At 43.5% G+C, this 22,852-nt stretch overlaps 1 protein-coding gene across 2 annotated transcripts in view; it reads right to left on the bottom strand.

The window, feature by feature from the left end:
- The window catches only part of LOC137645826 (acidic fibroblast growth factor intracellular-binding protein-like), a 165,155-nt gene that overhangs the window by 116,543 nt on the left and 25,760 nt on the right, over positions 1-22,852 (bottom strand). For both annotated transcript variants that reach the window (XM_068378803.1, XM_068378802.1), the window contains exons 3-4: positions 22,628-22,747; positions 1,407-1,514 (exon numbers count right to left, since the gene is read on the bottom strand). In XM_068378803.1, the coding sequence (XP_068234904.1) occupies positions 1,407-1,514; positions 22,628-22,747 (228 nt within the window). The remainder of the gene's footprint in view (positions 1-1,406; positions 1,515-22,627; positions 22,748-22,852) is intronic.

Here is a 22,852-nt window from a genome sequence, read left to right as displayed (position 1 = left end):
GGCACTCCTTTGCGTGGGATCCAGCTCTACCTCTGAAGTTTAGAGTACGGTTCCCCAAAGCACCCGGCTGCAGAAGCTCCAACAGGCATTCCTTCGATGCCGGACCAGCAACATCCACAAAAGATCAAACCTGTAAAATATCATCATTAGAAAAGGCTCCCCACAAGGGAAAGGGAATGCTGCTTCGCTAGGGGAAGCAACAATGTCTTTTGAGCCCAGGAGTTGACTTGGTGTTAATTGGTCAACACTCCTGTTCAACTGGTCCCCAGAGGAAATGGATCGAGCAGGAGCTTCAAGAAGAGATCGGGGGGTAAAAAAAGGCCGAGATTTCTTCGACTTCGAGGAATACCCAGAAGGCGAAGAATCTCTCTTAGACTACTTCTTGCGCTGCCCATATCTCTCCCACTAGGAGGAAGAACACTCCTGACATTCCCACAGGTGTCATTCTGCACACAAGGCTGTCCTCTGCAGGCTGAACGCAACAAGTGGGAGTTGGTCTCGGAACAAGACATGAAGGTACTGCAAGAGCACCCCTCAGGCAGGTTTGCATGATGAATGGCAACAAGAAGCAAGCACACCTGAAAAGAGAAAAAGCAAAAAGTATCAGTCCAATGACAGTCCACAAAGTTAGGAAGTGGAGAGAGAGAATGTCCACTCTCTGCCAAGCCAAAAGAAAAATGATGAGACAACAGGTTTGTGCAAGTGGGGCAGCTGGCTAGGCCCCCTATCCCCTACTATCTAGCGGTGGGCTAGTTACACTTTTCTCAAAGTCTTAATGCTAGTCTTCCAGCTTCGCCAAAAGTATATCCCTAATAAAGAGCAAAAGGGTTTGTATTCAGTGTGAGAACAAACCACCTTATCAAGCACAACGACCACATTCTTGGAAAGCACTTGTAATTCATAACTAGGATTAGTTGAGGCAAAAGCTAACAGAAAGAGTATCTTGGGTGTAAGATTCTTGAAAGATAGTCCTTCCAACAGTTCAAAACATGGCTACTTTCAATACTGTAATACTACATCTATATTCCAATGAACTGATCTAACGACAAGAAGCTTTTTCACTAGCAAAAGACCTATAAACATCTGCAATAATACCTGAAGAAAATAAATCCAATCAAATATGTTTGAGAAAAAGTATTTAACATGGATCTATAGCATTCTCACAAAAAAAGGAAAGTGCATGGCAGGTGGGTAGCAGTAGAGCTGTCCCATGGAGGGAAGTATATGGCACAGTGAGAGGAAATATTTTATTTACAATTTTGCTTATTCTGAGGTCATGCAGTTGACATATTCAAATTAATAGCATTTTACTAAAGCAAAATCTATGGAAATAATTTTACCCTTACTTACTTTTCTTCTATATGTAACAAAAAGATAATATATACAATATATTGTTTATTACTTACTTGGCTAAAATACTTTGCAAAAGGAAGTTGCCCTGGATGTTGGCGATGACTGAACCTGGCAATTCATCTACTTGCTTGAAGACCCTCTTGACATTATCAAACTGGCGCCTAAAACATAAATCTTCTTAAGATGACACAATAATTTTTGTATTTAATACCCTTAAATGAGTTACAACATCACAGTACTATCAACTAAAAACAAAGCTAAAAACATTATGGTAAGTAGCATTAATGATTAAATATCTTTGAACATGAGCAAACTGTTACTGTTAGTGGTAAATTATTTACGGTTAACAAGTACAATAAAATTTATAAGAGCAGCTAAGGAATAAAAATATAAAAAGAAAGATGATAGGGGATAAAGGTATACCATATGTAATTTCCTATTACTATTCATATACAGTATGAGGGTACATATAACTTGACCATGAACACTTTTGAAACCAAGTATCAATAAGCAATCAATGGTAAAGTACTTATAAGCTTGTACTGGAAGTATCTTTTCTTAACAGAACCAATGAAATACAAAAAGATGAGACATAACACTGTCCAACCCTAAGATCCAGTCAGAACATCTTAACACCAAAATGCATGACAAATGCAGCATTCAATAAACTATGCAACCCAAAATAAACCATTTCCCAGCACAAAGACAAAGTCTGGAATAATGTAAGACCAATACTCATATGATTACATATTCAGGGCAATGAAGGCACGCTATATGAAAAACTTGTTCTAACATCAGAATTATACTCAATTAGTAGTAGCCATCTTTCTTGCTACATCAGGGGAAAGAAAAAACAATACTTTGATATAGAATTTTCTCAAAAAGTCAATAACGCTGCACCATACACAGGAATGTAATAAATATTGACGAAAATTTACTGTTCTTGACACTTTTAATAATTAATCATTATAAATAATTACCGAGACAATCAAGATAATATTTGGGAAACCATATTCAAGCAATTATACACATAAAGGTCACATTATTATTTTACTATCTCAGTATTCTTATTTTCTATTGTAAACAAATTGTAAACATTGTATCATTATCCTTTATAATCAACCTTATATGATGCTTTTCCACCAGTAATGATTGTATGTTTTAACATTGTACAGTAATCTGTACTATATTCTATAAGCTTGATTAAGTTGTTATAAAAAAAACAAAAAAACATGCTGCAAATAAGACATGGAGGTAATTGTATTATGTTCTCCTTCCTTTTGTAAGGATTTAGATATATGGATTTACTTATTTTCAAGCATTTTAAACCAAATCTTCTCATACATTCAGTTCCAACTGTTGTGATTTCGGTTCATATCTGAAATAGTTTCACAACAAAACTATCAAATATAAAAATACCACATTTGTGGTCTGAATGTTCAAATGTGTCACTTACCTTTAAAAGAAAACGGTCATCATATTTGAATACTGTATTCTTTTCTTCAGAAGTGGTGGATGGCTTTAGCTTTTCTTCGTTTTACAAATGGCTTGAACTGGATACAGTTGTGATGGTGGTTGTATATTCTAATGCAAGGTCTTTATATTCTACTAAAGGTAAAACTTCTATTTTGTCAATCTTATTACGAGGTCTTTATATTCTACTACAGTAAAGGTAAAATTTCAATTTTGTCGATTGTCATTTGGTAATAACTAATTAACAAAAGTTAACTTGATAGTACAGTAATTTACACTCGGATAACTTTCTTCAACTCTTCTAATTTAACATATCTCTTGTTTTGCAATTGATTTACTATTTTGAGAAAAAATATGCAAGACTTTCATTATTATCGTTTTTATGCTAATTTCTGTTCATAACAAATTTACTATCATTTACCACAATATCAGACCCCACTTGGAGTAGTAATACTGATTTAAAAGAGCATTCTTTATCATATAAACCTTAACTTTGGTGTGCCATAGCTACATGGTATGTGTATCGTATATCACTTGCTTTCACATAATTTACTTAGCATTTGATACTGTAGCAAAGTTATTTATATAATCAGAGATCTGGCAAAGTATCAATGATTAATATTTAATACTGTATGGTAAGATTTAATCCACTGAGTAAGACAGAAATAAATATTTGGTGTATTCCATTATTAATTTTTAATGTTACTATAATCTATTAATGTACATAAAAAGATTTTTTTGAGGATCCAATTGACAAGAAGATATACTTACAAAAAATCTGATTTTTACATTAAACTGTTTGCTATTTGTTTATCTATCCAGAGAAGCAGAACCCTTTCATCATTAAGAACACTTTGCTGTTGATTCATCAATATCAGCACCGTTTTGGATTGTGTATGCTTTGAAATCTTCTTTATTGTTCAGAATCATAACTGCACCAATCATGGATGTTGTAGAATAAATGTGCATTTTCGCAGGTCAGCCGCACATATTTTCTTTCTTCTTACTGTCTTTCTTAAATATCTTGAGGGACAGTCATGATACTGTTAACTTTATAAGGCAGCACAAAATCCCTTTATGATGAATAATAGCAATCATAGTTAAACAAAGGAGATGCAGTCATAACTGTAATAAAAGAAAAAAAATTCCAAAGACAAGCGCATGAGATAATCGATTCTTCTACTAGAGCTGCTCGGTGAATGGAAGAGATAGGCTCTGAGCAAATAGAGGGTGGTGTTAGGTAATGCGAATGAAAACTGCGTGGGTGGATAATTTGGTACTACATGACTGATTTCTATACATTCCGTGCTAATCTCATAGGTATGTCCACAAAAATTACGAATACAGAGGGAAATATTTATTCGTATACCAATTTCAATTCGTATGCTCGTGCTCAAAGTTACATGTAAACATAGGTAGCACTGTAATTGGTTCAATACCATCAATAACTTGCCTATTATGTGCTAGTTTTACACAAAGTTTACAATATCAAAATGCAGTACAGTCAGCCCTCCTTATTCATAAGGGTTAGATAACAGAAACAGGCACGAAAAGCAAGAATCTGCGAATATGGCAAATTCGAAGATAATTTGTATTTTTCCTAACCATACAAACCTTAGCTATTTACAGAGGGTTTACCTTTTAGCGTAGCTGAAATGACGAGCCAATAGTTTTAACGAGGGTTAATTACCCCCGCGCTAGTTAGCGGGGGGTGGAGAAGGGTAGCTTGCTACCCCTCCCCCCTCCACACACCGATGACTTGCTTCACTTCACTTAGAGGTAGGACTTGACTTGGGGGTCAGGGATGGCGGGCACATATGTGTAAATAGCTAAGGTTTGTATGGTTAGGAAAAATACAAATTATCTTCGAATTTGTCATTTGTTCCGTAACTGAAATACAAACCACGCTATTTACAGAGGGTGACTTACCCCTTAGGAAGGGTGGAAAGTCCCCAGCCTTACTGACTTCGACTTGCCCGGAGGCTCGATCCCTCAGTGAGCAGCACTAGAGAGAGGGAGCCCCTGTACCTCACAAGTTCCTAGCATCGCTAGGAACGAGTGGCCTACATAAGCAGTGTGAGGAGGAGAGTGTGACTCGTCCTATAAAGTTGACCTTGAGACCTTCAGATAGGAATTCTAGGATAGGACGTTCCCCATACCACCTCGTCAGGGTATGGGAGACGCAACAGTATTAAGCTTAATACTAGGAGCACAATGAAGCATGGGTTACCTGCAGAGGTCGAGGTCAGCTATGTGAGGACCAAGATGCTGCTTCCCCAAGAGAGGGGAGAATGAAGAAAGAAGTAAGGGTCAGACATATTCTTTCATTCACGCAGACTAAGACCGGGTAACAACGCCCTCAACCTACTGCTACTTGTCCAAAGAGGAGCCTGAGGTTAGACCAGCTGTTGTGCAGCCACCACAGGGCCGATAGAAAACGTATCGAGGCTCCTGTGGGTCACGTTTTGCAGGTAGTGGGCTATGAAGGTCGTTTGACGCTTACAGACCCCAGCTTGAAGTACCTGCGTCACAGAGAAGTTTCTCTTGAAGGCCAGGGATGTAGCAATACCCCTGACATCGTGGGCCCGAGGGCGACGTGACGGAGGAGGGTCAGGATTCAGGGCATGGTGGATAACCCTTCGAATCCAAGCTGAGATGGTGTTCCTGGTGACCCTCCTCTTTGTCCTGCCCGTGCTCACAAACAAAGCTCGCACATGAGGAAGGACTGCAGCCGTTCTCTTCAAGTAGTGCCTCAGACACCTCACTGGACATAGTAGCAGCTGGTCTGGGTTGTTTGTTACAGAACGGAGACTCGCGATCCTGAAAGAGTCGAACCGAGGATCCGGCACTCCAGGATTCTGAGTCTTGGCCACAAACTCAGGGACGAACCTGAACGTTACCTCCCCCCATCCCCTTGAATGGGCGATGTCGTACGAGAGACCATGAAGTTCACTAACTCGCTTGGCCGAAGCCAAGGCGAATAGGAAAGCCGTCTTCCAAGACAGGTGGCGATCGGTGGCCTGGCGTAATGGCTCGAAGGGAGGTCTCTTAAGAGAACTGCGGACTCGAACCACGTTCCAAGGAGGGGGTTTCACTTCCGACTAAGGGCAGGTAAGCTCATAGCTACGTATGAGTAAAGAGAGTTCTAGCGATGAAGAAATATCCACGCCCTTCAATCTGAAGGCCAAGCTTAAGGTTGAGCGATAGCCTTTCACTGTCGAGACAGAAAGGCGCATTTCTTCTCGCAGATACACGAGGAAGTCCGCTATTGCTGGAATAGTGGCATCGAGTGGAGAGATACCCCTTCCACGACACCAACCACAAAAGACTCTCCACTTTGCTTGGTAGACTCCCTCAGAGGACCTTCGCAGGTGCCGAGACATTCTCTCCGCAACCTGTTGCGAAAAGCCTCTCTCCGCGAGGAGAACGCTGTATAGTCTCCAGGCGTGAAGCCGAAGCGAGGCTACGGCCCTGTGAGGAACGCCGGAGTGGGGTTGTCTGAGAAGCTCGTGTCGTGGAGGAAGCTCCGTCAGGAGTTGCAGAAGGTCCGGAAACCATTCCGCGTGATGCCATAGCGGAGCTACCAGAGTCATGGAACAGTTGACCGATAGTCTGGTCCTGTTGAGCACCCTTCTCATCAGACAGAATGGTGGGAAGGCATACACGTCGATGTTGTCCCACCGTTGCTGGAAAGCATCTTGCCAGAGTGCCTTGGGGTCCGGGACTGGTGAGCAGTACAGGGACAGCTTGAAGTTCAAGGCTGTCGCGAACAAGTCCACAGTCGGGGAACCCCACAAAGTCAGGACTTTGTTGGCTATCTGAGGATCCAAAGACCACTCGGTACTCACTATCTGCGAAGCCCTGCTCAGACTGTCGGCGAGCACATTCCTCTTGCCAGGAATGAAGCGAGCTGATAGTGTTATCGAGTGGGTTTCGGTCCACCTCAGAGTCTCTACTGCAAGATGGGATAGCTGTTGCAAAAAAGTGCTTCCCTGCTTGTTGATATAAGCCACTACCGTGGTGTTGTCGCTCATCACCACCACGGAGTGACCCGCCAGGGACCGTTGGAACTGCTGAAGAGCCAGAAAGACGGCCTTCAATTCTAGCAGGTTGATGTGTAGGCACTTTTCTGATTCTGACCAAAGGCCTGAGGCCCTCTGGTTCAGAACGTGCGCCCCCACCCTTCTTTTGACGCGTCCGAAAACAGAGTCAATTCCGGGGGGAGGACGAGAAGACTCACTCTCTTCCGCAGGTTCTCGTCGGCCAGCCACCACCGCAAGTCCGTCTGTTCCAGAGAACCCATTGGGATCCGAATGTCCAGGGAATTGGATCCTTGATTCCACCGGGACTTGAGCCGCCATTGAAGGGATCTCATCCTGAGGCGGCTGTTTGGAACCAGACGGGCCAGGGAGGATAGGTGGCCTAAGAGACGCAACCACGATTGGGCGGGGAGTTCTTTTCGCCTGAGGAAGGGTTCCGCCACCCTCCTCAGCCTTGCTATCCGGTCGTCTGATGGAAAGGCTTTGTGGAGATTGGTGTCTATTAGCATGCCTAGATAAACCAGTCGTTGGGACGGCTGCAGAGAGGACTTCTCGAGGTTTACCACGATCCCCAGATCCTGGCAAAGATCCAGAAGCCTGTCTCGGTGCCGAAGAAGGGTCGACTCCGAGTCTGCTAGGATCAGCCAATCGTCCAGGTAACGAAGGAGACGAATGGCAGAATCTCAGGTACTTCCTGGAAGACGGATGGATTGGGATCTGGAAGTACGCGTCCTTTAGATCCAGTGTACACATGAAGTCTTGTGGTCTCACCGCAAGTCTGACCGTGTCTGCTGTCTCCATGCTGAACCGGGTTTGTTTGACAAACCTGTTCAGAGCTGAGAGATCGATGACGGGTCTCCAGCCTCCAGTAGCCTTCTCTACAAGAAAGAGTCGACTGAAGAAGCCTGGGGAGCCGTCCACGACCTCCTGGAGAGCACCCTTCTCGAGCATGGTCTCGACTTCGGCCCGAAGGGCCAGCCCCTTTGCCGATCCCGTGGCATAGGAGCTCAACGACACTGGATTCGCACGAGGGCGAATGGTCGCGCGAGGACGAATGGTTGTGCGGGAGCGCGGGCGAGCGATCGCGCAGGTGGATGATCGCGCGGGCGCACAGGCGAGCGGTCGCGCGGGCGCGCAGGCGAGTGGTCGCGCAGGCGAGCGGTCGCGCGGGCGCGCAGGCGAGTGGGCGCGCAGGCAAGTGGGCGCGAGGGTGGGCAGGTAAATGAACGCGTGTCCGAGGCGACGAACGCAAGCGTTGGCGCGACGGCGAGGGAACGCGCTGCCGCGTGAGGAAGATCGCTGGCGATGTAGATCCACAGGCGATCGATGACGAGCTGGTGAGTGCAGTCGCTCAAGTTGGTGATGGCGCGATGTGGCATGTCGACGCACTGGCGTGCGATGGTGAGCAGCATGCGCAGGTGAATGACCACGTAATGGTAAGCGATGGCGAGCAGCATGCGCAGGTGAATGATCGCATGATGGGGTGCGATGGTGATCAGCATCCGCAGGAGGGCGATCATGCAGGGGCGAGCGATGGCGAGCAGCATGCGCAGGAGGACGATCGCGTGATGGCGAGCGATGGCGAGCGATGGCGAGCAGCATGCGCAGGAGGGCGATCGTGCAGGGGCGAGCGATGGCGAGCAGCATGTGCAGGAGGGCGATCGTGCAATGGCGAGCGATGGCGAGCAGCATGCGCAGGCGGGCGATCGCGCGATGGCGAGCTAGAAGCTGGCGAACCATGTTCCTTCAGGAGCATTGGAGAACGTTGGCGCGCTAGCTGTCGCTGTTGAATAGGCGATACTATGATCGCCTGTGCGCGCTGGCAAGCAGGTGAACGCTGGCGAGGAGGTAATCGCTGGCGCGTAGGAGATCACTGGCGAGCTGGAGATCGCTGGCGAGCAGAAGGTCGATGCGTGTCATGTGAAAGGACAGGTGGCGCGGCGCGTTCACGAGCAGGAACTCGGAGATCGCTGGCGCGTTGGCGAACATGTGTTTTTGACACACGCGCAGCACGATGTTGCGTAGCCACAGGACCAGGCAGATGGTGAGCAGGGAGTTCAGCAGGAACTAAAGGGTGGTCAGAGACCGTAGGGCGATGGTCCTCAAATGAGCGCTGACGCTCGGAAGAGAGCTGACGAGCAGGAGAGCGCTGGCGAGGGGGGCGAACATCAGGAGAGAGCCGACGAGCAGGTGAGCGTAGGCGAGCAGGAGAGCGCTCAAGATCAGGAGAGCGCTGGCGAGCAGGAGAGCGCTTGTGCGCTAGCACTGCTCGCGTAAGGGAAGGATCCCTTAGCCCCGAAGGGACCGTTGCCCGTCGGGTGACGAGTTCTCCAGAATGCGAAGATCTGGCAGGAGATGGTGAGCGGTCTGCAGAGAGGTTCAAGGAGGGCGGAGCTGTAGGTTGAGGCTGACGAGGAGAGTCCCCCCCCGGAGGATGAAGACCCAAAATAACTGAAGGTCAACTTTCAACCAACACACACGCTGAAAAGAAAAAGCAGAAAATTAAAGGCTGTCACGAGGGCGATGAGCAGACACGTCTGATCACCGCCGAGCCAAAAGTGAAGTGAAGCAAGTCACCGGTGTGTGGAGGGGGGAGGGGTAGCAAGCTACCCTTCCCCACCCCCCGCTAACTAGCGCGGGGGTAATTAACCCTCGTTAAACTATTGGCTCGTCATTTCAGCTGCGCTAAAAGGTAAACCCTCTGTAAATAGCGTGGTTTGTATTTCGGTTACGGAACAAACTATAATTACTGCCCTAAGGTAGGTTAACTGCTAACCTAGCAGCTCACTGCTCATTGCCAATGCGCAGTCGACTGACACCCTATGTAACCCACTGTATTACATAATATTGTTTTTACTTGGTTTATATCACAGTAATTGTATTGTGTTAATGAATGAAGACATTTCAGTGAGTGTACAGTACTGTATATGTAGACATGTATACTAAGTAGATGGTAAAACTATGGCATTGTACACATAACATGGGTCATTGCCTACTTATGTGTACTGTACATTAATACATAGAGGGACAGCAAAACACTGTTGTTCCTATCTAACAACACTCGCTGATACTGTAGTGTATATTACTGTAATATATGTACAGTACTATCACTTCAGTACAGCTTAATCAGCCAAGGTAACACTCATAAGTGATCGCTGTTTTTGATGCACATCATTCAAACTTACCGTACACGTAGCCTATACAGGTATTTACATTACAGTACCACTGTAAAGTATAGTATTTTGCATATACAGTAGTAGTGTACAGTAGTTAATATGTTATTTTGATAATAAAATAAATTTTTGAATATACTTACCCGGTGATTATAATAGCTGCAACTCTGTTGCTCGACAGAAAACTCTACGGTAAAACTCGCCAGCGATCGCTACACAGGTTGCGGGTGTGCCCAACAGCGCCATCTGTCGTCCAGATACCCAGTACTCAATGTAAACAAAGACTCAATTTTCTCCTCGTTCCACTGCGTCTCTATTGGGGAGGAAGGGAGGGTCCTTTAATTTATAATCACCGGGTAAGTATATTCAAAAATTTATTTTATTATCAAAATAACATTTTTCAATATTTAACTTAGCCGGTGATTATAATAGCTGATTCACACCCAGGGGGGTGGGTAGAGACCAGCAATAAATGTTTACATTATTATGAGCTAAGAGTTTTTATTTCATTTTAGAAGTTATCAAAATAACAAAAACAAAATAAATAGGTACCTGGTAAGGAAGTCGACTTGAACAATTACTCTGCCTTTTTAAGTACGTCTTCCTTACGGAGCCTCGCGATCCTCTTAGGATGCTGATCGACCCCTAGGATCTGAAGTATCAAGGGTTGCAACCCATACAACAGGACCTCATCAAAACCCCTAATCTAGGCGCTCTCAAGAAATGACTTTGACCACCCGCCAAATCAACCAGGATGCGAAAGGCTTCTTAGCCTTCCGGACAACCCAAAAAACAACAATAAAAACATTTCAAGAGAAAGATTAAAAGGGTATGGAATTAGGGAATTGTAGTGGTTGAGCCCTCACCCATTACTGCACTCGCTGCTACGAATGGTCCCAGTGTGTAGCAGTTCTTGTAAAGAGACTGGACATCTTTCAAGTAAAATGACGCGAACACTGACTTGCTTCTCCAATAGGTTGCGTCCATTATACTTTGCAGAGATATATTTTGCTTAAAGGCCACGGAAGTTGTTACAGCTCTAACTTCGTGCGTCTTCACCTTAAGCAAAGTTCGGTCTTCCTCACTCAGATGTGAATGAGCTTCTCGTATTAACAATCTGATAAAGTCTGACCAAGCATTCTTTGACAAAGGCAAGGATGGTTTCTTAACTGAACACCATAAAGCTTCAGATTGGCCTTGTAAAGGTTTAGTAGGCTTTAAATAGAACTTAAGAGCTCTAACAGGGCATAAGACTCTTTCTAGTTCATTGCCTACGATCTCCGATAAGCTGGGGATATCGAAAGATTTAGGCCAAGGCCGAGAAGGCAGCTCATTTTTGGCTAGAAAACCAAGTTGTAGCGAACAAGTGGCTTTTTCTGACGAAAATTCTATGTTCTTGCTGAAGGCATGAATCTCACTGACTCTTTTAGCCGAGGCTAAGCATACCAGGAAAAGTCTTAGGAGTGAGATCTTTCAGGGAGGCTGATTGTAACGGCTCCAACCTATCTGACATGAAGAATCTTAGTACCACGTCTAAATTCCATCCAGGGGTAGCCAAACGACGCTCCTTGGTGGTCTCAAAAGACTTAAGGAGGTCTTGCAGATCTTTATGTTTGGAAAGATCTAAGCCTCTATGCCGGAAGACCGATGCCAACATGCTTCTGTAGCCCTTGATAGTGGGAGCTGAAAGGGATCGTCCTTTTCTCAGGTATAAGAGAAAAACAGGTATTTGAGCTACAGAGGTACTGGTCGAAGATACAGAAACTGACTTGCACCAGTCTCGGAAGACTTCCCACTTCGATTGGTAGACTCTAATGGAAGAAGCTCTCCTTGCTCTAGCAATCGCACTGGCTGCTTTCTTCGAAAAGCCTCTAGCTCTCGAGAGTCTTTCGATAGTCTGAAGGCAGTCAGACGAAGAGCGTGGAGGCTTTGGAGTACCTTCTTTACGTGTGGCTGACGTAGAAGGTCTACCCTTAGAGGAAGACTACTGGGAACGTCTACTAACCATCGAAGTATCTCGGTGAACCATTCTCTCGCGGGCCAGAGGGAAGCAACTAACGTCAACCTTGTCCCTTCGTGAGAGGCGAACTTCTGCAGTACCTTGTTGACAATCTTGAACGGTGGGAATGCGTAGAGATCCAGATGTGACCAATCTAGGAGGAAAGCATCTATATGTATTGCTGCTGGGTCCGGGACTGGAGAGCAATAGATTGGAAGTCTCTTGGTCAGCGAGGTTGCAAAGAGATCTATGGATGGTTTTACCCCAAGTGGCCCAAAGTCTCTTGCACACATCCTTGTGGAGGGTCCATTCGGTTGGAATTACTTGCCCTTTCCGACTGAGACAATCTGTTATGACGTTCAAGTCGCCTTGGATGAACCTCGATACTAGGGAGATGTCTTGACCTTTTGACCAGATGAGCAGGTCCCTTGCGATCTCGTACAACGTCAGTTAGTGGGTACCTCCTTATTTGGAGATGTACGCCAAGGCCGTGGTGATGTCCGAGTTAACTTCCACCACTTTGCCTCGAAGGAGAGACTTGAAGCTTTTCAAGGCCAGATGTACTGCCAACAGCTCCTTGCAGTTGATATGCATGCTCCTCTGACTCGAGTTCCACAGTCCTGAGCATTCCCGACCGTCTAGTGTCGCGCCCCAGCCCACGTCCGATGCGTCCGAGAAGAGAACGTGGTTGGGAGTCTGAACAGCCAGGGGAAGACCCTCTCTTAGGTTGATATTGTCCTTCCACCAAGTCAGACAAGACTTTATCTTTTCGGAAACCGGGATCGAGACCGCTTCTAGCGTCTTGTCCTTTTTCCAGTGAAAAGCTAGATGGTATTGAAGAGGACGGAAGTGTAGTCTTCCTAGTGACACAAATTGTTCCACGGATGACAGTGTCCCTACCAGACTCATCCACAGCCTGACTGAGCAGCGTTCCTTCTTCAGCATCTTCTGGATGGATAGCAGGGCTTGATCTATTCTGGGGGCTGATCGTCTTGTTGTTCAGCAACGTCCTCATCAGAGGGTTCCTCATCCGAAAACTGATGAGGAAACGGCAACGGAGTGGGCAACGTCTGGCTCGCTAAGTCCGGTCGCACTGATGGATGCGTGACGGAGCCGGACACAACATCATGGAACTGCTGCACAGTCTGTGAACTGTCAACAACTATGGGTGCGCGAGGAAGCACAGCGTCAACCCTAGACTGTCTAGACCGTCTGGGTTGTGCAGTCAACACCCTACCGGGTTGCTGAGGTTGACGCACTGCGTCAAAACAAGTCACCTCTGCTGGTTGTTGAACGTCCTGAACGTCAACAACCACCTCCGAGCGTCGCTTAACGTCAACGTGCGGCTGGCAACCCACACTGGGTCGCATCGGTGGAGGAACCACCTCAACTGGCAGACGCGAGTAGGTTACCTCAGCGTCAACAGGGCGCACAACCGACCGGTTGGAAGGTTGTTGGCCAGAAGGTTCGGTAGCAACCTTCTCCGCATTAAAGTCCTCTATCAAGGACGCAAGCTTGGACTGCATGTCTTGCAGCAAAGCCCATTTAGGGTCTACGGGAGCAGGTGTGGCAACAGACGGGGTTAGCGACTGAGGCGGTACCGCTTACCATCCCTGAAAGCCTTGTTATGCATGACATAATTGTATAGCAAAACTTCAAAGGCTCGAAAACAGCTGTGAAGTTGACCTGTAAACAACTTGGAGCGTCTCCTGGCAAGGCGCCAGGGAGAGTCTACGAGAATTGAGAAGTCTATCTGGGCAGAGGCATGAACTCCCAAGCCGAGAACTTCTCTCGTGTCATATCAGACTCTCGCTCTATAAACCAGTTTAAAAGAAGGGAAAGCAAAGGCTGTATCCCCCAAACTCCTCCTGGTGAAAAACCAGTCGCCTAGCCAACTTAAAGCTCTCTAGGAGAGCGAGAGAGCACTAGCTTAAAAACAACGGCTTCGAAGTGGCTAGGCCTAGTGTAAGCTCTGACGTTTAGGCGAACGAGGAGCAGCAGTTACAAAAAGATCCGGACAAAGATCCTTAAAAAAATCATCATGATTTAATTAAAGTCCATAGGAGGCTAAGCAGCTTTAGGCTTCTCTCCATCTGACAGAGTCCTCAAGGGAATATCAGTAGGAGGGGAACAGCAACTTCCTCATCTACAGGAACCTTGTCCGATAAAAGCTGAGTCTCAAGCAAGGGAGAGACCTACCGTGGTGGCAATGCTTTACAAGCAGAGTCCACACTCACTGGTGCATTAGTAGCGGACCAGAACGCAACGTCATGTAACTGCTTGACAGTCTGTGAACTGTCAACAACTGAACTGTCAACCACAACAGGTGCGTGAGGACGCACAGCGTCCACTCGAGACTGCTTTGACTGCCTAGACTGAGCAGTCAAAACAACTCTAGAATGCGGAGGTTGACGCACAGCGTCAAAACAAGTCAACTCCGATTGTTAGTGAACGTCTTGAACGTCAACAGGAGCATCAGCAAGTGGCCTAACGTCCAAATGCGGCTGAAAAACCACACGAGACCGCATCGAGTGTGGTTCTAAACAACCTGACTGACGTGACTAAGCTACGCCAACGTCAACAGTAAGCACAAAGGAACGTTAGGTTGGCTGAAAGCCAGGATATCGATGAGATAAACGGCTAGACTCAACGGACTAATCGGCAGAATAGTCTTCCATAAGGGAGGCAAGCATATACTGCATGTCTTGCCATACAACCCATTAAGGATCAACGGAAATGGTTGTGGTAAGAGACGAGGGTAACGTCTGTGACCGCAACACTTTGCCAACAAAAAAAGACTCTCGGAGTCTGTGTTACGCTTTTGTTAGGCGGCGAGCAGTTATCCGATGACTGCATAGGGTCAGAGCTGTCCTAATGGTTGTAACCAGGACGCTGGACCTGTCCTGAAAGGACTGACTTTTGCCTAAGGGCTTCGAAACCTTGTGACAGGTTTCTTATGCGAAAAGCCTTCGGATGACGAGGAGAAACAACGTCTCTCTCGTCTTATGGTAGGAGAGATCTTGGTAAGATACACCCGATACCATAGAGGGAAAACGTCTGTTCGTTGATCAAGGCCTCTCGAACCCATAAGTCGTTTGACATTACTTCTCCCCTGGGCTTGGGAGCATGCAAGAGGTCCCGGACTAGGTGAACGACAGGCACGAACAGACGAACCCTCGGACGCAACACTGTAACACTTTGCGCATATCACTTTGTCACTTCGATTTTTTGTTTTGCACTTATTTCACTGAAATCGAAACTTTTACTGATTTCTACCTGAAACACGCAATTCTACCCTTCATTAAAAGGTAGTAATTGCGAAATCAGTCGTATAATGCAAGCTCATTAATACCAGCAAAAAAACAGAAAACATATTTTAAGATAAAACAATCAGTGGCTGGGAAAGAGACTAAACACTAGTTCATATAAACTACGTTTTCAATCTCTCACCGCACATAGCCTGGGGACGAGAATAAAAACCTAAAAAAGTTTTATCCTTCCTCCCCGTACAGCGACTAGGGACGCGAGTAACACGAGAACAACGTTACCCGCTTGAACGGAACGTTTTCTCTCCTCTCTCTCCCTCCGTCTCTATCTCTCTCTCTCTTTCTCTCTTGATTTCGCACCTAAGAGAAGAGCCCAATTATATTTCGTCAAAAAAACATGTTATTTGACTAAAGGAAAAAACTGAAAGGTTTTTCAAATAAAAAGTTCCTTTAAATTAGAATTTAAAACATTTAAGCTAAGAAAGAATGAACAAAACGTCAGAATCGATTTACTCTTACTGCAAAGTGAAACCGTGATACACTCTCTCTCTATCGTAACGATAGAGCGCATGTTGAACGTCCTGAACGTCAACAACTGCGTAGCATAAATAAACTAAACGTTAGTTCATCTTTGAAAACAGTACGAAGACTATCAAAGAAATTCTTTCATAAATATTACATTTAAAAAGTTTTAAATCCTTAGCTCTTTAAAAGCTAATTACGATATAAAGGGCTCAACGTTGATTAACTTCGGTTTCCAAGTTAGGACCGCCTACTCTCAGGAAAGGTCTATATAAACAAAACATTAAAATTTATTTTTATATGTTTATAATAAAAGGAAAGTTAATCGAAGAGGCCTAATAAAGGCGGAGAGATATAAAATATATAGAGGAAAATCTATAACGTGATAAGATAATTACTAAAAGCCTAAACACACTTCCGTCTAAGGGAAGGGTCGGCCATTTAAAAGTGAAAGAAAGACCATACTCTCTTTGTCACCATAATTAAATCTATCCAAAACGAGTTCAAGATTTAAGATGAAGATAAAACACCTGCATAGCGAAAGCTCAAAACTAGAATAAAGTACTTCACCAATTAGTTGTGAAAAAACTCCAGTTTAGCAACAGCGAGTAAGTACGTCTTGTCGATAGCTCGACAGAGAGAAAATTGAGTCTTTGTTTACATTGAGTACTGGGTATCTGGACGACAGCTGGCGCTGTTGGGCACACCCGCAACCTGTGTAGCGATCGCTGGCGAGTTTTACCGTAGAGTTTTCTGTCGAGCAACAGAGTTGCAGCTATTATAATCACCGGCTAAGTTAAATATTGAAAAATAACAATAACACTAATATACAATGAATACTCTAAAAAATAAAAATAAAAAGAAAAAGTATCAGTACAACACAACTAACTGTGTATGTACAAAGTTTTACGCAGTAAGTCTGAAGTATAATGCAACTCTTGAGGCGTCGACTGTTTCTTCTTTACTTTCTTTGATGGCTGCTTTTCCGGTCCCATACAGCAGGGGAACCCCACTCTCTACAGGACCTCCACTATCGTTTTACCTTGTTTGTTCAGAGTATTTAATGTTTCATATTGCGCATTGTTCATTTACTGTTAAATCGTCACTGTCATAGGACTCCTGAAATAAGAAAGTCTTCATTTTCCTCTTGAAAGCCTTAATGTCTTCAATCATTTGAATGTTTTGTGGGATCTTATCATATAGTCTCGGGGCTGCATATTTAAGGCTCTGGAGCCTAAAGTAGACCTAATTCTAGGTTCCAACAGTTTGAAGCCATCTGTAACTATACTCATGTCGACACGATTTGTTGGCTGTGCAATATGTAGCAATTCTCTTAAGTATTTTGGACGCCCATTTCTGATAACTTGGTGGGTTGATGTACATATTCTAAATTCAATTTTCACTTTAATCGGCAGCCAGTGTAAATCGATTAGTATAGGGGTGATCCTTTCTCTAGGTGGGATGCCTTTTATTAGTCTTGCTCCTCTGTTTATTATGTTTTGTACTTTCTTAAGATGCACTTGTGGTAAATTGTAATAGATAGAGTTGCAGTAATCAATCCGGTTAATAACACAGTTTATCACAAGTTTCTTTACAGAATTTTCGTCCAGGTACTTTTTTAAAAACACAATATTTCTTAGATGATACCAGTAGTTTTTATTATATTATTTATTTGGGCATTTAGAGACATGTTACAGTCAAGAAATACACCTAGAGCTCGAACTTTACTAGATATCGGCACCAAGTCATTATTTATGTTCATTTAAATATTACCTAAGTTTTTCACACTGTTTCTCTTGCCCACCACCATGAATTCAGTTTTGTTCTCATTTAACTTTAGTTGTTTAAATGTCATTCATTCTCTAACACTGTCAAGGATTCGGTTTAGAGTTTAAGTAGTGTATATCATTTATGGAGAAATAAAATTGTGTGTCTTCAGCAAATAGTTTAAACTTCATGCCATGCTTTTGTAGCATTTTCGATAGACCAATAGTATAGATGCAGAATAAGATTGGGCCAAGTACACTCCCCTGGGGTACCCCTCTGTTGAAGGGTTCATATGATGAATAAGAGTTTCCAATTTGTACACAGTAATTTCTACCAACTAAGTAGTCTTTTAGGTATTCGAAGGCTTGATCTCCAACGCCAATGGACCGTAGATCATTTAGTAGCAGTTCATGCATAACTGTATCAAAAGCAGCACTGAGATCGAGCACTATTAATATACCACAATTATTTTCATCCATCATTTCTAGCATATCATTTACAACAGAGCAGATGAATGTCTCCGTAGAGTGTAGTTTTCTTTAAGCAGATTGGTTGTCAGACAAAGCTTCTATTACTTCTAAGTGGCTGACTAGTTGTTCAAGAATTACATATTCAAGCACTTTTGAGACAAAGAATAAATTTGAAATAGGTCTATATGAGCTTAATTCTTGGTAGTCCGGTGCATTTTTCAGAACTGGTGTGACTATAGCCATTTTCTCAGATTTAGGAAACTTACATTCATCAATGCTTGCATTTTCTATTCTCATTATTATTTTGGCTAGACTAGAAAAGTCTCTCTCTCCAATTACTTCAGATATTGGCATAGGATCGATCGCTCAGTTTGTTTTCTTTGCTCTCTTGATAATTCTGGTGATGTTATCTTGTGTTATGTTGTTAAATCGTATTAATTTTGCCTATGTGCCTGGTGTATCATTAATCTGATGTTGAGTATTTACAAATGACCTGGTTATATTTTCAATTTTGTTTTTAAAGAATACTAGAAAATAATTTGCTAGTTCCTGGTCACTGTATCCATCAGCTAGCTTCTTTTCTTTTACATTTCCCATTATACCATTCATGAGACAATATAACTTATTTATGTCTGTTGCTGCTTCGATGATCTTTCTCTAATAGTATTCACTTTTTTTCCTTCTTAGTAGGTAGTTATGTTGACACACAGCAGTTTCGTATTCTTACTCAATTACTTTCAGTTTTTAACCTATTCCACTTTCTTTCCTTACATCTTTTTTTTTTTTTTTTTTTTTTTTTTTTTTTACCAAAGTCTCTCCATCAAACCAAGGAGATTGGTCTTTTACGATTACAGTCTTTTCCATCGGTGGGCACATGGTATCATATTCACTTTTACGCACTTTATTATAAGTGTTCATAAGACAGTTAGCACACTTAGCTCCTAACAGACATTGGTCATCATGATCACAGAGAATGTTGATAGCATCATTTATTATCTCTGTAACTTCTTCAATAAATATGGTAGGAGAAAAATTTGATTCAAGTCTAAAGTTTATTTTCTTTACTAATGTATGTTTCTGTAGAGGTAGATTAAACGTAATAAGTTTGTGTACTGGGGAGATAGTACATTTATCTTCGACTTTTATATCAGATACAATATTATTCATGTCATCACTTATAACTAAGTCTTGCGTATGCCCAGTTAAAGTAGTTGTACAGTCGATATTATTCACTAGTCGTTATGATTCTAGTAACTCACTAAATGCCAAAGCGTCAGGATTTGATGCGTCAACCATCGAAAAATTTTAAGTCTCCACAGATAACTAATTTGTTTTTCTCCATGATAATCATCTTAATGAGAGCACCGAATTCTTCAAAAAAGATACTAGTGTTTGTTCTAGTAGGTTGGTAGACTGTTACAAAGGATAGTGTATTCTTCTATTTTTTGGCGTAAATTTTATTTCTATACCTTCAAAGCTTGTTACACTAATTCTTTTCAACGTTTTGAGATTTGAGTAACTGCGTAATGTACGTATCACATTTAATATTAAAAGCACTTTACACTGGATATGTACAGATTTTTTACATTACTTTTTTACATTGCAACGGAATGCACATGCAAGGGGAGATGATGCGAGACTGTGATGAGGGGGTTGAGCTGTGTGGAGAGGGAAACAGCACAAAACATGTAGGGTGCAAAGGAGCAGTCAGTTTGAAATCATCAGGCTATAAGAGTACTTATTGTAAAACCGCGAATACGTGACTTTTTATCTAATAGGTTATATAGTTCTCTGTATCGCGAATGATTGAATCCGCGAAGACAGAACCCGCAATAATGAGGGCTGGCTGTATACTAGATACGACCAAACTATAAAACAAGAAAACATTATAATTAATAGAACATATGGATAAACTTTGTCCAGATGCACGAGCAACTGTCTACTCGTGGACGACAGGAACAACCAATCATTGGGATATCAAAGAATGTGAATCCGGTTCAAATGGGCCCAAGCTAAGACTAGAGTGAACACTTGTGTGAACACTTTAGGATGAAGTGGAGGTACTTTCTGCCGGAAGAATGGATTGGTATTTGAAAATATTTGTCCTTTAGTAGGTCAACAGAGAGCATGAAGTGTGAAGCCAGAGTGTGAGCTGCCTTAGCTTAGTTCTTGGGGATTGTGATTCCATTGATTTTGTGCCCTATTTTCATGAGACGATGAGCATGAATGTTTTGAAAGTTTAATTGTTTTCGCCTAGGAATGAACATGCCCGAACCGATGCTTGTGTATGTGTAGTGTAGGTAAACAAGATAGCGAGGTCGATTGAAGTTTCACTGGAGACCTTGAGTGTACCTTGAACCAAGAGCGAGACTGAGTGTTCACTTGTTGGCAAACTTGCCATGTGCCCATGATTGTGCTTGTGTATTAGCTTTAAAGCGTGGCAAACATGCTCGTTGTGACTGTGCGAGTTGTGATCGTGTGAGTGTTGGTGATCGTGAAGATCTAACGCATGTTGGTTTAGAGTATGGTGATTGTGAAGATCTAATGCATGTTGGCTTAACGCATGTTGATCGTGGTCGTGGAGACCTATAGCATGGTGATTGTGAATGTGCTGGTGATCATGCATGTTCTGGTGAATGGGCATGTGCCAGTGATAGTACTCACGCAGGAGATTGTTGGTATAGTGCCTAGTTGACAGAAAAGGATTAGTTTTCCTAGATCATCCCTCTAGTGCCTAGGTATCGAAGAGCATGTCCCTGGCGAAGAACAAGGTATTAGTGGACGATACGTGATCATGAAAATGCATATGTGTCTTCATCGTGATTTCTCCAGTGACTTCTGACACTTCAGTGATCGTGCTCTTGGTTCGTTGCCCTTACGATTACCTTTATGTGCCTTCTCAGCACGTGGAAGGGTAACTTTTCCTTCCAGCTCTTATGAGCATGTAGGAAGACTAACCTTCTTAGCACATACATGTGGGGAAGGAGTTTGTTGTTTGTCTCATTCCAGAGCACAATCAGTGTCAGAGGTCGAGGTATTTGGGGCAGCTTTCATTGTTTGTTGGATGTTCCCGCATGTGATGATGGAGTCAAAAAGGCATCTGTGGAATGTCCCTAGGCAGGAGAGGGTCAAGAGCATAGCTCATTGTTATGACTAGTAGCAGCTGTGGCAGGCCTCTTGTGAGACTTGTCACTTAAAGAAAGGGCCTTAGTCCTTGAGCCTCGTACCTCGAGGCTTCCCTTGGGGGAAGGTTTTTGTACAATGCAGCTACTTCAATGAAACCATGCAGAGGACACTGGTGAAGACTCAAGGGACTTCTCCAGATTGGTCGTCCTGTGCCTCAGAGAATGCCTCTTCTTCCTAGCAGCAAGCATCTCCTCAGAAAGAGAAGAAGAAGGAACAGAAACAGACAAAGCAGGTGATAGGGAACAATCACTCATCTTTGCTGAGGTCAAGGTTTTCTTGGCAGAAGACATATCCTCAGCAATCGGGGTGACTTGTCTGCAGCAGTAAGCAAGGACACATCACCTCACAGCTCTTTTCAGCAGGAAGGACGGGAGCAGTAACAGGGTGAAAAGACTGCTGAGATCTAGTAGCTTCTAGAATCACCAGACGTTTCTCTGCCAAAAGGGCAGCATCTATTCCAAAGGTGGACCAGAACACATCCAGGTGCAGGTGTTTGTGAGGACTGTCATTCAATATGGCAGTGGGAAAACTATGAGAGGCAAACACTAGAGGAAGCCAGTACTCCTGTCTCCCTCAAAGAACTCCCTGAGGAAGGGCAGGGATGCCCTTATTTTCTACTTCCTCTGACAGACAGATTCGAAGAGGATAGAAGAGTGTGTAGCAGTCTTTGATTCCAAAGGAAGGTTGAAGGAGCTACAGAGCTTCTTGGGTATCAGCTTGGGCATACCCAAGACCTAGTCTGAAGAATCCTTCTTAGACTCCTTTGCAAATTCAGATTAATGCACCAGAGGCCACTCCCTATACTGTACTCAGGACAAGGGGGAATCCTGCAATCAGTCATGCCCCTACAGCAGCTACAAGGATTATGAAGGTCAACTTTTGGCTTATTCAAGTACTGACCCTATCATTGCCACATTTCTCAGGACACAACCACATGTAAAAGACAAGAAGCCGAAATCATCAAACAAGTAAACAGTAAACATACTCAAAAGAAAAAGCAGACCAATTACAAAAATCTCTAAAATAGGAGCATCAAGAGGTACATCTGTATTCTCTGGCAGCCGAAGTCAAAGTAAGGTTAGCGCTATCTATCGGGTGGGTAGAACTTCCCTGCTATCTGTCGGGTCAGCAGGGCTTCCCACTCACCTGGCAGCCAGCTATGTTTACCTCGTTAAAAAGGCTGATGGTAGTTTCCAGTTTCACTGAATCATACAATATGCATACTAAAGTTGAAAAATGTGTACTGCATTACGTATGGGAACATAAATGGCGTAATGTAAACTTTAAAGTGAAAATAGAAAAAAAAATACAAGAGGTAGAACCTTCATGGCATAACTGAAAAGATTAGGAATGGTTGTCTACCACGTCATCACTGTACCTGCAAGATCGAAGTAACACTCCAGTTTTTTCTGCAACATCATCAAGGTCCTTACGAGTACGAGCATTCAATTTCTTTCCGATAATTTCACGAATCACAATGTCATCAAAATCATAGTACCTGCAATCAAATTAAGACATAATTTACCAACATTCACAAAGCTTTGCAAATTCTAAGAACTGCATCCCAGTATCAAAATAAAATACAGGAGACATAATTGAAATG

This window comes from Palaemon carinicauda, chromosome 8, assembly GCF_036898095.1.
Source record: "Palaemon carinicauda isolate YSFRI2023 chromosome 8, ASM3689809v2, whole genome shotgun sequence".
In the NCBI taxonomy this organism is placed as follows: Eukaryota; Metazoa; Arthropoda; class Malacostraca; order Decapoda; family Palaemonidae; genus Palaemon; species Palaemon carinicauda.
This window is presented reverse-complemented; position numbering and strand designations above follow the sequence as displayed.